The following is a 14,886-nucleotide window of genomic DNA, read 5'->3' as shown; positions in this document are numbered from 1 at the left end:
TGGCAGATTAACTGTCTTCTGATTAGTAAAAGACTAATGAGTAAATCAGAAAGACTGATTCTACCACATGGCACAAAAAAACATGACCTTTGAGAAGATAAACATACTGAAATTTCCACCAACAGAGAGGCCTGAATGAAATTACTGGGCACTTCTTGGAAATTCATCTAGACCTCACTTCTTTTTATTTTATTTTATTTTTTTTGTGTGTGAGACGGAGTTTTGCTTTTGTTGCCCAAGCTGGAGTGCAATGGCACAATCTCGGCTCACCACAACCTCCGCCTCCTAGGCTGAAGCAATTCTCCTGCCTTAGCCTCCCGAGTAACTGGGATTACAGGCATGCACCACCACACCTGGCTAATTTTGTATTATTTAGTAGAGATGGGGTTTCTCCACGTTGGTCAGGCTGCTCTGGATCTCCTGACATCAGGTGATCCGCCCGCCTCAGCCTCCCAAAGTGCTGGGATTACAGGCGTGAGCCACCGCGCCTGGCCTAGGCCTCACTTCTTAGCAGTTACCTTAGCTAACAGAGTAGTAAAATTTTTCCTTAAAATCTACATATTTATTAGAGTCTGGGTTCGCAAAATATTATGATACAAAAGACAAAGTAAAATTTGCTTAGAATACAACCTAACATGCAGTATCAGAAAATTCAGCCTACTTCCAGAAATGGGTAAATCTGATTCATCTTTTGTATTGATATACTAGAAGCATTTTTTTTCTCCTTGATGAGAAGTAATTTTAGAACACTTTTCATATTAAAACCAGAATATTAAGTAAAGGTGACCTTTTGTAGTCAATATGAGATTCTAAAGAAGTGTTTACATTTGGAGAGCTTCAAGCTATTCACTGTACTCTGCCATAACTTTGTGTAGAATTTTTTTTTTTTTTAATAGAGACAGGGTCTGTGTCACCCAGGCTGGAGTACAGTGGCATGAACATAGCTCACTTCAGCGTTGAACTCCTTCAGCCATGAACTCCTGGGCTCAAGTGATCCTCCCACCTCAGTCTCCTAAGTAGCTGGGACTACAGGCATGTGCCACCATCCCCAGCTAATTCTTTTCTTTTTGTAGAGATGGGTTCTCACCATCTTGCCCAGGCTGGCCTCAAAACTTCTGGGCTCAAGTGAGCCTCCCGCCTCAGTCTCCCAAAGTGATGGGATTACAGGCGTGAGCCATCACACCTGGCCAAAACTTTTTTTTTTTTTTTTTTTGAGACAGAGTTTTGCTCTTGTTGCCCAGGCTGGAATGCAATGGTGTGATCTCAGCTCACCGCAAACTCTGCCTCCCAGGTTCAAGTGATTCTCCTGCCTCAGCCTCCCTAGGAGCTGGGATTACAGGCATGTGCAACCACACCTGGCTAATTCTGTATTTTTAGTAGAGACAGGGTTTCTCCAAGTTGGTCAGGCTGGTCTCGAACTCCTGACCTCAGGTGATCTGCCCGCCTCGACCTCCCAAAGTGCTGGTATTACAGGCATGTAATACATTACACCGCGCCCAGCCTAAAATGTTTTTAAGAAACACTGTTTAAATCTGGCATAAGATTAAGACAAGAGAGACTAAAGGAATCAAAACATAGTCATTTGCCTTTATGTCACTGTCATTCTGTGTGTAAATCACTCAGTTCCCCTCTTCCATGAAGCCTTCAGGCTCACTTGGACTCAGAGTGGACTCTTGCTTGTTCTGAATTGAGTTCATGACTGATATATCCACAGTCTTTTTTTTTTTTTTTTGAGACGGAGTCTCGCTGTCACCCAGGCTGCAGTACAGTGGTGGGATCTCAGCTTACTGCAACCTTCACCTCCCTGGTTCAAGCAATTCCCCTGCCTCAGCCTCCCGAGTAGCTGGGATTACAGGCGCACTTCACCATGCCCTGCTGATTTTTGTGTATTTTAGTAGAGATGGGACAAACTAGTCTCAAACTCCTGACCTCAGGCAATCCACCTGCCTTGGCCTCCCAAAGTGCTGGCATTACAGGCGTGAGCCACCACGCCCAGCCTTCCACAGTCTTGATATAACTGGCTGGGCCATAGTAGACACTCATTGACCAGAGCCCATGGTCATGTTGTTTAGACCTTGACTATAGCATGACAAAAATGGTTCCTTACTGTGAAACAATAGCTTGGCTCCAAAAGGGATCCCAAGGCAGGTTTTTTTTTGCACTCTAACACAACTTACTTACTTGCTTATGGCATTACTCGTTGATTTCCACCAAAAGCATTGTCAATCTATCTATTCATACTTCGTTGTATGATGGGAACTGGTGAGGGAAACAGTGGGTGAATTGCCCAGCTACAAAGGCTGTCTCCACTCTGCACTTTCTCTAGTCAGTGTGCTTCATCGCCCACCACGTTTGTCACATTCCCCCAATTCTGCCCAATGCAGGACCACACCTTCTTCCCACATAGGTCATCAAGCAAAGCCTGTGCTCCATTCAGAGCACCTCTTAGACAGATTCCGAGTCAAGTAGGGCTCCCCTTAGGTCTGCCCTGCTTGTTGTGGACTGCCTAAAGGGTACTGCTATAAAGTGTTAACCTCCACTGAACACGTCCTTTCTTTCCCCCGACAGACATAACCAGTGCGGTGCAATCCAAGCGAAGAAAATCCAAGTAAACAAGCAGGACGGCGACTTGATACTTGTAAATGTGTGTGACTTTTACAAAGAGCAATTTTGAGCTGTGACTTTTTTAAATCAATTTCTGTACAGTTAGTAATTTTAATAATATGGCCCTTTTCCTAGTCCCTGCAACCTGTTTCATAAAGTGCAATGGGGAAAGCAGGATTGTTGAGCCCTTTTGGTGTTGCGAGTTGAAGTTCAAGGTTTCTAAAATGTTGTCTTGTATTGAAAGGAGCTAATGCCATTATAAATGTTATTAGTTTTCACATTTCCTAAGCAGCCTAGAGTACAGGGTGAGCATTTTTAGATCTCCTAATGACGTATTGTGCTGTGGAAGTACTGTGTGTGAATAGCAGTAGTGGGGGCAAAAGCAATCTTCTCATTTGGAAATGTTGTAAATAATTTTATTATATAGTGTTTTGGATGTATTTGTTGTAGAAATGGACCAGTGAATAAAGAGAATCTAAGGATTTGTACAATGCGAAATAATGTGTTAAATAAATGTCATTGTCATAGAACATAAAGTTATGTTATTGGTAAGGGATTTTTGGGTGATAAGCTCTTTCTTTGGACCTTAAATAAGCAGACACAACCTTCTTTGTGAATGGAATTCCCATCTAGTCCTCATCGCACCTGAGATGTCCGCCTGGCAAGTTGAGGAAAATGTACATACTTGCTCCCTCACTTCATTCTTGGCTTTGAAGAAACCAACCCTGTTCAGCACTATGCCAGGTACTTTGATATATATTGCTCAAATTTCTTTTGATGCAAATAACAAAACCAACTTAGAGGAGATCAATGACCACCCAGGATTTTCTAGGGACAGGAAGCTGTCAGCAGCTGAGACAGCACTTTTTCACCATGTCACACATTGCTTCTCCATATGCATGGTGGATAGATCCAAAACAATTGTGCTTACATATCTTCCGTGCAGGAGGTAAGCCCAGACTGGCCTGTAAGATTATGCCAGCATCAAGAATCTAGTCCAGGGCCAGGTGTGGTGGCTCACACCTCTAATCCCAGCACTTTGGAAGGCCTAGGCGGGCGGATCACCTGAGGTCGGGAGTTCAAGACCAGCCTGACCAACATGGAGAAACCCCGTCACTACTAAAAATACAAAATTAGCTGGGCATGGTGGCGCATGCCTGTAATCCAAGCTACTGGGGAGGCTGAGGCAGGAGAATTGCTAGAACCCAATAGGCGGAGGTTGCGGTGAGCCAAGATTGTACCATTGCACTCCAGCCTGGGCAATGAGTGAAACTCCGTCTCAAAAAAAAAAAAAAAAAGAGGCCGGGCGCGGTGGCTCAAGCCTGTAATCCCAGCACTTAGGGAGGCCGAGATGGGCGGATCACGAGGTCAGGAGATCGAGACCATCCTGGCTAACACGGTGAAACCCCGTCTCTACTAAAAATACAAAAAACTAGCCGGGCGAGGTGGCGGGCGCCTGTAGTCCCAGCTACTCCGGAGGCTGAGGCAGGAGAATGGCGTGAACCCGGGAGGCGGAGCTTGCAGTGAGCTGAGATCCGGCCACTGCACTCCAGCCCGGGCTACAGAGCAAGACTCCGTCTCAAAAAAAAAAAAAAAAAAAAAAAAAGAATCTAGTCCAGTTTAGGTCAGGTTTCCACCTTCAGTCCAGTTCTGTGGTGAGATGGAGCAGCTTCGGCCGGGCGCGTTGGCTCAAGCCTGTAATCCCAGCACTTTGGGAGGCCGAGACGGGCGGATCACGAGGTCAGGAGATCGAGACCATCCTGGCTAACCCGGTGAAACTCCGTCTCTACTAAAAACTACAAAAAACTAGCCGGGCAAGGTGGCGGGCGCCTATAGTCCCAGCTACTCGGGAGGCTGAGGCAGGAGAATGGCGTGAACCCGGGAGGCGGGGCTTGCAGTGAGCTGAGATCTGGCCACTGCACTCCAGCCTGGGCGACAGAGCAAGACTCTGTCTCAAAAAAAAAAAAAAAAAAAAAAAAAAAAGATGGAGCAGCTTCCAAATTAGAGGGGTCATTTTGTGTTATATATTTCAGAGATGTTCACTACATTTCATTCACTCTGGCTGCCCTGCTTCAAAATGTGTGTAGTCTCCAAAGCCAGCTGCTTCTGCCCCACCCTACCCCCAACTTTCAGGAGACTCTGATGCTGGGGGCCCTGGCCTTGTCTCAGCCTGGGCTTCAGCCTTCTGCTGCATCTCCCCTAGGGCTAGACTTCATCCTTTCCCTCCAGTGGCTCCTTGCCTTTGCTCTAACCCAGTGCCTGAAACCAAAAGGATGAGTTGGTCATTCTGTTATGCTCTTATTCTCATCTCTATTTCAGCTGTCTTCATATATGCGTGTTGCATTATAAGGATCCTAATAGTCGTCATTTATGAGTCAGACCCCATTGTCTGGCTCTGTTCCCAGTAAGCTTATCTCCCCTCTTCCTGTCCCATGACACACACACCAGAACCAAAGTCAGCTTTATCATAATATCCTATGCCACTACTGTGCTTAAGATTACAAAGTGCTTCTCATACTTAAGCTCAACTCAGGCAGAAAGGATCATGTGCTTTAAATAGATTTTTATTTGTTTTTCTTTATATTAATTTTTTTCTCCCATAGAGGAATAGCATTACAGTCTAACAATCAGAATTCTGTTACACACACACACAGGCATGCCACATGACCCAGTTGAGGTGGTTGTTTCCTTGAGTCTGTTGACACGTCACATGGTCAAAATCTCCTCATTTCAGCCAGTCTCAAAACATCCAACAGGGATGCACTCAACTTGTTGGTTCCATGTGGAACTAGGTGGCAGGGCGAGAGGGAAAGTAGTAGAAGGGGGCTATGGTGTGTCTGCATTCAGTCCCCTCATGTAAAGCCACATGGATCTAGGGGGGTATCCAAGAGCTCTGATGGGGTCCTTATTGCACCTAAGACATTATAGGTCAGAGCAAGTTGATTAGAAGGTTCCAGGCAGGGGGCTGGGGAGCAGGCATACTCTAAAACAGCACCAAACTGCATTCATACACGGTGCCCTGCTGGGACTAGACTGGCAAAGGCTGGAAAGACACCCAGCTTGAAGGACCCACTCAGACTTAACTGGGGAATAACTGGAAGTCACTCTTTGATGTAACTGGGACTCACTCTAGAAAGAGGGGTCCCTCTGACACAGTTTTGGCAAAGTGCTGGTAGTACTGACATTAATACTCACAAACTGGTACAAACTCTAGGGCCTCTGAAAACATCGATCAAAACAGAGTCTCTAACCCCCTCCTAAGGTTGCATAGGACTTTGAACTCTGGTTCCCTCATATATTCAAGTTCTGTGGTTTAAAAAAAAAAAATCCTGAAGCATGCTCAAGGTGAAAGGCACGTACACAGTCAATACAGTATGACAAGGGCTGATGCTTCAGGAGTCAGACTAGCAGGAGACTGAGTAGTGTTGGTTTTTAGAAATCTATACACAATTAAAATATTGCCACACTCAAATGCTACAGAATCTATAGGAAAGGTACAAAAAAATAGCCTTGCAACCTGCCACGTGAGAGATTGGGTTCTAGAACTACAGGAGCCTCCAGAAATACATGTAAAGAAAAGGCCTTTTAAAATTTGAGCCAAATGCCCTATAACTTAAACTCTTCCCCCACCAGAAGGATCATGGGCACCACAAAGGACTGAGCCTAGGTCCCAGCTGGCAGTGAGGAGTAGGCAAGAAGGGTTGGAGGGAGTTTCAGCTCTTGGAGGTGCCGAAGACCCTAGGCTGGCTGTGAAGTGCCCAAGTGGTAGCTTTGGAAGAATAAAAGCAACTAGGTTGTAACTGAAGGAGAACTTGGGGAGAGGAGCAAGGCTGTCAACTACTGGGGCCCTAGTGGACTGGCGTGGGAGCTTTGATCCGTTTTTAGTGTTAATTTGGCTTATTCCCTGGAATAGGAGACCCCATCAGGTATTCCTCTGTCCTCATCCCAGCATCCATGGGGATACCCCATCCCTTCCCCACATATCCCCCATGAGGCCTGGGGCTAGAGGGTCAGGGAGGGCAGCTGCCTTTGCCCTCATGGGAATGCAGAGTTTTCTCCAAGCCTCAGCTTGGCTGGGAGGCCTGGAAACCTAGAGTTGGGGTGAGTGGAGGACTTATGTTCATATGTACCAAGAAGTCTTAAAAGTTCCAAGGAAGAGTGGGCACACACTAGAAAAGGGTGGCTAGAAAGAGGAAATGGGAAGCAACTCGGGGCATCCCAGGAGGCTGTTGCTGGTGTCTGAGCCCAAAATTCAGTCTCACCGCAAGAAGGGGGAGGCCGGTGGCCCCTGCCCCGTCTGTCTCCCCCAGGGATTCAGGTTCCCTCCTCCAGGTACTTACTGGAGGAGGAGGGGAGGAGGACCATAGGGCACCCATCTCTCCCCAGCAACCTAGAAAGAAAGAGAGGCCTGTGGGAGAAAATGAAAAGAGGCCCCCTGAAGGCCCTGAACCTGGATAGGAACAATTTGCGGATTGGGACAGTAGGGGTCCTGGACTCCTACTTAGGATTGCTGGCTAGCCATACTGAGCAGGGTGTGAAATACAAGGCCAGAGGCAAGGTGAAAGCTGAGCTGTCAGCCTTGGGATGACTTCACCCCATGGTGTGTCCTCCAGCATCACTGCTCTGCATGCTGACCTAGAGTGTGTGCCCTTTCCCTGCCTAGAAGCCGTGTGGCCTGCATGTCTCCTAAGCTAGTTCTAGCACCTTGGGCTTGTGAAAAGATGGCCAGGATGGTGGGGCCTTGCCCAGCTTCTACTCGGGTGACATGTCAGGGGTAGAGTGGCAAGGTACTGACTAAGCCCTTCAGATTCCGGGACCTGCACAAGGGTGGATTATAGAAAAGGGAAGTGGGGGCAGACTCCAGGCTTCAGCCTGGGAGCAGGGTTTGGCCTCTCTGAGCAAGCACAGTGCACACTCCCTTGGTGCCCTGCTCCCTGCAGCTTCTCAACGTGTCTGTCCTGTCCGCATCTCCAATAGGCTGCCTCGTTCCCTAGATTCCCTCCGTCTTCTCCCTCTAACTCACATCTCACAGTCCTCTTCTACATACTGTACCTTTCCAGGCCTAAGTAGCTCCACAGAGTACCGTCCCCAAGGCAGAAGGAAGGGGAGACTAAAATTAGCAAAACCCTGAGCCCTTACTAGAGGGCAATGACAGCAGCCCAGGCTGCAAAGGCTCTAGCTGGTCAGAGCTGGGCTCAGGGTCCCCACCATTTGGGAGGGAATTACTGGGAATGAAGAACAAGGGAACAGGAATAAGTGTAATGCCAACCATGGGATAGTGTGACTCATGTAAGGTGGGAGGTGAAAGTGAGGAATGAGCTAGATCAGGGACTGGAAGAAGCTTTCAGAAATAGGGGTGGGCCAGAGGTAGAGGACTGAAGGGCAAGGGTGAAGGGGAAAGACAGGGATGGGGACCGGAGAAGAAAGGATGGAGGGGTCAGGAGTAGGGGGCATGGATGATTAGATGCTGGGTATGGGGGCCAGAAGGAGTGAGGGTGAAGGGGGCTTGAAGGGGTTCAGAGGCAGATTAGACGATCAGAGATGGGGATATTGAGGGTGTCGGCTATCACCTAACCTCACACGCTTTAAGAAGGGAGGTTTCGGTGTCCAGCCCGAGGCGTCGGAGGAGCCCGACAGGGATCGGGAGTCAGCAAGGGGTTCGCGGCGCGGCCGGTGGACGCTCAGTAGTTAAACTGGCGCTGGCACGGCTGGTAGATGAAGCTGCCCTGGTTCTTGGATCGGCGCGGACGGCTCTCGCGGGCTCGGTTCTGTCGCTGCACCGCCTTGGCGCTCAGCGCGTGGCGCTCCGCCCGCTGCCGGGCCCGCTGCAGCCGCCGCACCTGGCCCGCCTTTTCCAGCAGCGCCGCCCGCGCTGGGAGAGGAGCGACGTGGCGCGCGGCCCGGGGCTCGCGGCGGGCGGGCGCCAACTCCCTGTGGGTACAGAGCGAGGCTCGGTCAAGCCGGGTAAGCCGGGTGGGGGGGCTAGGGGGCGCTGCCATCTCCCACCCTTGCTTTGGTGCAGTTGCGTCCGTTCAGATTGGGGTGCCCGACGCCCTTCTTGTGGGTGCCAACCCGGAGGTGTCTCCTCGGTTCTAGCCCATAACAGGTAAACCAGACCTCGGGGAAGACTGGACCCCCCACTCCCCATTCCACCCTTGCCTTTCTGTTTAAGTCCCACTCCCTAGACGCTCCAGCCACGCTCCTCAAGCCTCCAAATCCGGCCCCGGCCTCTTAGCCACGCCCCTCCCTCCCAAGCCTCGCCCCGGCCACAAAGCCACGCCTCTCCCACCCAACAGCCCAGCCCCTCCATCCTCAGGCCCGCTTCTAGCCTCGCCCTGCGGCTCACGGGCCCCCTACTTTGTCTCAAACGCAACTCTCCCAAGGCCGCTACCCCCTCGAGCGCGGGGCCGGGCTGGCCCGCTACCCCAGCCTCCTGGCCTGGACCCTGGCCTCCAAGATCCGTCTCCCTGGGCATCCAGGCTCCGCCCCCGGCTCGCTCACCCTTCGCTGAGGTCGCCGTCTGGCAGGGCCGCGTCCGGGAGCGGGGAAGGGGGCCCGGGCTCCAGCACTATGGTGCTGCCGGTGACGTAAACGGACATGCTGGGGTGCTCGATGAGGAGGTCCTCCAGGGGGCTGCTCTGGAGGCGGGCGGGACCGAGTCCAGGCCCCTCTGCAGTAAAACAGGCGGGAGGGGTAACAAACCAGCTCTCGTCCATCAAGGAGGGCGCGGGCGGAGGGCGGCCCGCGGGGGCAGAGGCGGCCCCGGGGCTGGGTGGAGCCGCGTAGCTGTCTAAGGGGCGCGGGTTGGGAGCCGTGCAGAGGAGGGGAGCAGCGAGGAGGGACACACACGCACACCGGACAAGGGGGCGGGGAGAGAAAGGGCATCGTTAGTCAGACCCGCAGCCCGTCCGCAGCTCCCCGGGGCACCCACGGGCCAGAAGTCTCGCCCTGCTGCCCTAGGGGACCTGACGTGCGTCCTCTCCTGGGCCGCCAGGAGAGGGCCCCGCCTCTCATGGTAAGGGGTCCCGTGACCCCACCTCCAGTAGGCTTGGGGGACTCCCCAATCCTCCAGCAGCGCCCTTCCCCTCTGCTCGGCCATCTGCCCTTAGAATGACTTCACAGGCCCAGGAGGCAGACCCAGACCTCACCCGGCAGGTCAATGATGAGCCAACCGTCCACTTCATCCTCCTCCGACACGAAGGCGCGGGGGCAGTCGGGGTCTTCAGGCGGCGAGGGGGTGCTGAAGAAGAGGCTGGTGAGGCGCTGGAACATGGTGGGGGGCGAAGTGGCCTCACGGGGGCACCCTATGGCAGTGCAAAAACCTGGGAATCATAGAAGGACGTTGAGATGATTGAAGTTCACCCCACTCCTGGCTTGGGGCAGAGGACAGAAGATACCACCCCCAGAGCAGGCAGAAGGGTACACACAACAGGGATATGTGCGGACACTTTGAGGATATGTGCTTTCTGTATTCAAATCTAGGTTTTGGTTGTTTTTTTTTTTTTAAATCTTCTGTATGATTTTAGGAAGTTATTTAACTTATCTGTGCCTTAGTTTTCTCATCTGTCAAAAGACAATGATAATAGTACCTTCCTCCGGGCTCTTATAAGAATTAAATAAGCTAATAATAGTATCCTCCTCCAGGCTCTAATAAGAATTAAATGAGCTATATCAAAGTTATTGAAAGAAAAAAAGGCGGGGGGAAAGAACTAAATGAGCTAAACACTTATAAAGTGCTTAGAACTATGTCTGGGCATACGGTAAGCACTCAACAAACTAATAGTTATTATTACAGGGTGCTTTAGGAACATAGAATGACATATGACACAGCTCTGCCAGGGAAGGTCTCCAGAGAATTGGACATCCAAGCTGGACTCTGAGGAGTAAACAGGAGTTCTCCAGGCAGGGAGGAAATTGCCCATACTGTCTGCTTGTTATCATCACAATATAGCTAGGCCGGGCGCGGTGGCTCACGCCTGTAATCCCAGCACTTTGGGAGGCAGAAGTGGGTGAATTACTTGAGGTCAGGAGTTAGAGACCAGTCTGGCCAATATGGTGAAACCCCATCTCTACTAATAATACAAAAATTAGCTGGGCGTGGTGGCAGGTGCCTGTAATCCTAGGCTGAGGCAGGAGAATCACTGGAACCTGCAAAGGCGCCACTGCACTCCAGCCTGGGTGACAGAGCAAAACTCAGTCTCAATAATAATAATAATAATAATAGCTAACATTTATGTTCCTGGCACTATACTAAGCAGCTTTACCTACATTACCTCATGTAATCCTCACAACAACTACAGGAAGTAGATAATTATTATCCTTACTTTACAGTTGAAGAAATTGAGGCACAGAGAAGTTAACTTTCCCAAAGTCTCACAGCTAGTAAGAGACAAAGGTGGGATTTGAATCCACACTATCAGATTCCAGAGGTAGCACCCAGAATCACCATATTCTATTGCCTTTTCTGGGTGTCTGTCTGAATTTGATATTTTCAACTTGGTGGACAGGGGTCATGGTCCATGTGTATTTTTCTGCGAAAAAGGACCTTGGTTTTCATCATGATTTCCTCAACAGCAATCTTTGACCCGAGAGACTAAGAACCACTCCTGGAGCCTGTGTGGTTTGAAAAGCACTGGCCAGCAGAAATCCCATAGAACTGCTACCATCTTACCATGTGATTTGGCATGGCTCGGTTGTGTCTGTCATATGAGGTGTAAAGATGGCAGGCCCTCCCCCCTCTGACCCCCTTTTCCTGGGCTCCTGTTCAAGGGCAGCATCCCAGGCTAGGAGGAAGATCAGGTTGCTTGGGCTCAGGGAGACAGCAGGTCAGTGGGAGGCGATGATGGAGGAAGGGAGCTGTCAGTTTCCAGGGGCCCTTCAGGATGAGCACTGAGGGTTGGACCCAGACCCAGGCAAGCCCTTAACCAATCCTTCCCTGGGTGAAGATGAAGAGAGAGGCCCCCTACTCCAGAAATGGAAACACCAAGGTGGTAGCTCTAGATCTACCCCCTCCCCATGCCAGCCTACCTCAGGACTAGAGCTTGGCTGGGGGCTGCTGGCCATACTCCCCAGTACCTGAAGCCTGACTGACTCTCCACACCTGTTCCCTAAAGATGCTCAATGGTTTTGCTGCTGAGCCACTTGTCACCATTCTCTAAGGGTGTTTCCACACTTCCTGTAGAACTTCCTGGGGGCAGGTCCAGACTTCCCTGGAGGTATTTCTCCTCTTTCTGCTAATCCACCTGCAGTATTGCCATGCTTATTGCTACCTCCCCCATTCCCTGGAAGTGTTTTCACACTTGCTGCAGAATCACCTCACTTCCATACCCTGAGAATATTTCCACATTTGCAGACTCACAGGAGGCTCAAGATGCTGGCTTCCCTGGTGGGATGGGGGTGGGAGATCTACAAGGGTTAAGAAGGTGGCGCCACCCCCAACTAGTGTCCGCCCAGCACAATTCATGTATCCCAACCCATCTGTAGCCACAGGGAGCTGGTGACTCCATTGCCAAAAGCCCAGAAAGTTTGGCCCCTCTTGAAGGAAGGGAATATCAAGGCCTTAATGAGGCACATCCTCCTTCCAAGAACCTACTACTTCATGGAATATGAAAGAGAAGTTAAGAGCTGTTTCAGGGACCATCATATTCACCCAGCCCATTTTACAATGTGATGATCAGAAAGAAGACATAATCTATCCAAAAATACATGGCTAGATAGTGGCAGGGCAGTCCTAGTCCCACATTACTGTGCATCCAGTCCAGATTAGGAGGATGTCAGGAAAGACTCAGCAAACAATCCCCAAGAATACAATGATGCAGGGGTACAGGGAGGTGAAAAAGACCTTGACCTAGCCACACCACCCCTCGCCTAGCTACAAAAGGGTCTGGGGTTACTGGCACCAAGATTTAGCATGCACTTCCTGAAGACCCACTGTGTACCAGAGCCTGCACTGTGCCTCCTCAAATTTCAGATAGGTTTAGGGGAGGGAGGCTCGGGGGAGAAGCTCCCTGTCTGAGGTCACACAGCAAGTCAGTGACAGCCAGGAGTGACAGCAGCACCAGCCAGCCAGTGCCTGCCCCCTCTCCTGACCACTTGGGAAGCCTCCCAGATTTCCTTTCCCAGCCCTGCCAGCTTCCAGGTTCTCACATTCCCAGTTCTGCTCCAGGGAGAACCATTCCCTTTAATAACTACAGCAGCTCTGCCCAGAATAGCATTTATGCCCTAAGCCATCCCTACCCCCAGCCCATCCTTGAGCAAACTCCCAGCAGGAATGGAGTTCCTGGTTCAGCCTCTAGGCCCATCCACTTAAGTCAGAAACTCTCCTTATCCTATCCCTTTTCCTATACTCTCTGGGCAAAGGTGAGGAGGGAGCAGCAAAACACTTGGAATTGTCTGCACTAGGCCAGGTCAGGCCCTTCCTAGCTGACAACCTAGGAAGTTGGGGAGGTAAAGGGCCAATAGAGGGAACCCTCACCCCACCCTCCAACCCCAACATCAGCCCTGGAGACACCCCGAGGCAGCCAATGACTCACCTCTCTGTGATCCAAACAGCTGGGAGGCAGCGATTTTATTGGACTCTAGGACTCCAAGGTACAGTGAGGACAGAAGGGGTCAGGACCACAAAACGTGAACCAATCTGCAGAGATTCCCTGGAAAAAGGTCCAGGAGTAAGGAGACCTAGGAGCCTATCAAACCGTGATGAGGCTGAGCCCAAGATCAGGTCCCCAGCGAAAGGAAGATGTGTACCTTACCACTTGTATTGAGCCTCTATTATGTCTATGCCCCTGGCTAATAATGCATCTGTCACTCAGTGAGCATGACTCTAATTGGTTGTGTGACCTCGAGTGAGCTAATTCTCCTCTCTGAGCCTGTTGCCCCTTCCATGAACTGGGGTCTAAGACCCCTCATTTTGGGTCTGGGAGTGACATCAGCTAAGGCGCTGCACACAAATCAGGGATTAGGAGGATGTTATTCTGTTAGTCCCTGGGGGCGGAGTCTGGAGCCGGAGGGAGGGGATCCCACCACCATCTGGTGCTGTCCCAACCACCTGGAGTCCAAGGTAGCCCCGAACTCCTGACGACCCCCTCGACCTAGGCCCAGCAGCACCGTCTGACTCCTTCTCAGGTTGCAAAGAGAAAGTAGGGGATCAGAGGCCTGACCCCAGCCCCTGGATTAGCCCTAGGAAATCGCCGACCCCCTGCAGCCCCCTTTGGATTGCAGCGTCTCACCCAGGGCCCAGCCCCGACACAGCGGCTACCGGGTCACGGGAGGACAAGTGACCCGAGCCTGTGGGGGCGGTGCCGGCCTTGGTGACGTCTCAATGTCATATGCAAATAGAACGACGTCATGGTCTACCGGGCGTGCGGCAACCAATTGAGAGCCGGGAACGCGGCCCCGGCGGCCGCCGGCGGAGAGAGACAAAGGCCCGGGCGCGGGGGGCTCAAGGCGTGTCCGTGGCGGGGGAGCCCCCTAGGCCCACCCGGGTCGGGACTCACCTGGGGGCGGGAGGGGGGCGGCACGGCGTTGAGGTAGTTGTGCGGCGGGGCGTCCCAGGGTCGCCGGCAGCTCACAGGCCAGGCCGCATCGCGGGGGCTCGCGGGGGCTCGCGGGGGAGGCGGCGGGGCCGCGGTCGCTCCGGGCTGCTGAGCTCGCCCGCCGGGCTTTGAGTCTGTGCCGCCGCTGCGGCGGGGCTCACGGCACAAATTGGAACGTTCAAACAGCTGATTGTGATGTCACAAAGAGGCCCGCCCGCCTCGCGTCACCGGCTAGCGGGGCGGCGGCCAATCCCGGGCTGCGGATCCCCACCCCCCCGTCCTGCCCCTCCCCTCCCGGTTTGCGGGCCGGGCGCTCGGGCCGGGAAACGTTCTCGGAACCGGGAGGGTGAGTGTTCGGGGAGGCAGCTGCGGGGAGCTGGGAGCCCTGTGCCGCGGCGAGCTCTCCGCGAGGAGGATCTCCACTCCCTCCTACCGGCTCCTCATTTTCCTGACTCTTCCCGGATCGAAGCACCCTCACCTCTCCCACTGCTCCCCAAATCCTTTCACTGCATCCTATGTCCAAGTCCCGCGATGCGGACCCTGTTCTCGATCCACACCACGTCTGTGCACCTCCATTCTCCCCACTGCCCTTCTCCCTGCTCTCCCTCCCTCCTCGGACTCAGCTCCTCAGCCCTACACACTTTGTTTTCCCACCCCGGTTTTTCTTCAGCTCTGCAGGCTTGAGAGAAGAGGGACATTCCCCATCCCCGGTTCCGGGGGAGCATCTGGGAATGTAGAGAAGTTAGTG

General features: G+C 52.0%; 2 protein-coding genes across 9 annotated transcripts in view; one reads left to right on the top strand and one right to left on the bottom strand.

Moving 5' to 3' along the window:
- NCOA6 (nuclear receptor coactivator 6) overlaps positions 1-5,967 on the top strand; it is a 120,283-nt gene extending 114,316 nt beyond the window's left edge. For all 5 annotated transcript variants that reach the window (XM_073008105.1, XM_008021501.3, XM_008021496.3 and 2 more), the window contains exon 15: positions 2,569-5,967. In XM_073008105.1, coding sequence (XP_072864206.1) covers positions 2,569-2,612 — 44 coding nt within the window. In that variant the 3' untranslated portion in view covers positions 2,613-5,967. The remainder of the gene's footprint in view (positions 1-2,568) is intronic.
- On the bottom strand, positions 5,151-14,337 carry TP53INP2 (tumor protein p53 inducible nuclear protein 2). 4 transcript variants are annotated; one of them, XM_008021459.3, is made up of 5 exons: positions 14,100-14,337; positions 13,137-13,253; positions 9,753-9,926; positions 9,106-9,274; positions 5,151-8,535 (listed from the first exon to the last, which is right to left on the bottom strand). In XM_008021459.3, the coding sequence occupies exons 3-5, from the start codon at positions 9,874-9,876 to the stop codon at positions 8,286-8,288; spliced, it is 543 nt and encodes a 180-aa protein (XP_008019650.1). In that variant the 5' UTR covers positions 9,877-9,926; positions 13,137-13,253; positions 14,100-14,337; the 3' UTR covers positions 5,151-8,285. The 4 variants fall into 4 exon arrangements, with proteins under 4 accessions (XP_008019650.1, XP_008019641.1, XP_037838774.1 ...); XM_008021450.3 differs by having other exon boundaries at positions 9,106-9,394; positions 14,100-14,335; XM_037982846.2 differs by lacking the exon at positions 14,100-14,337 and adding an exon at positions 13,833-13,928 and having other exon boundaries at positions 9,106-9,394.
- Positions 14,338-14,886: the final 549 nt, after the last annotated feature.

This window comes from Chlorocebus sabaeus, chromosome 2 (genome assembly GCF_047675955.1).
Source record: "Chlorocebus sabaeus isolate Y175 chromosome 2, mChlSab1.0.hap1, whole genome shotgun sequence".
Lineage (NCBI taxonomy): Eukaryota > Metazoa > Chordata > Mammalia > Primates > Cercopithecidae > Chlorocebus > Chlorocebus sabaeus.
This window is presented reverse-complemented; position numbering and strand designations above follow the sequence as displayed.

What these genes read in the sequence shown, in the direction of transcription:
- TP53INP2 (XM_008021455.3), bottom strand. Translation starts at nt 9,876, where the DNA reads ATGTTCCAGCGCCTCACCAGCCTCTTCTTCAGCACCCCCTCGCCGCCT. An exon ending in GCTCATCATTGACCTGCCGG is followed by an intron (nt 9,395 to 9,752) that starts GTGAGGTCTGGG and finishes CGCGCCCCTTAG; the next exon opens with ACAGCTACGCGGCTCCACCC. An exon ending in GACGGCGACCTCAGCGAAGG is followed by an intron (nt 8,536 to 9,105) that starts GTGAGCGAGCCG and finishes CTGTACCCACAG; the next exon opens with GGAGTTGGCGCCCGCCCGCC.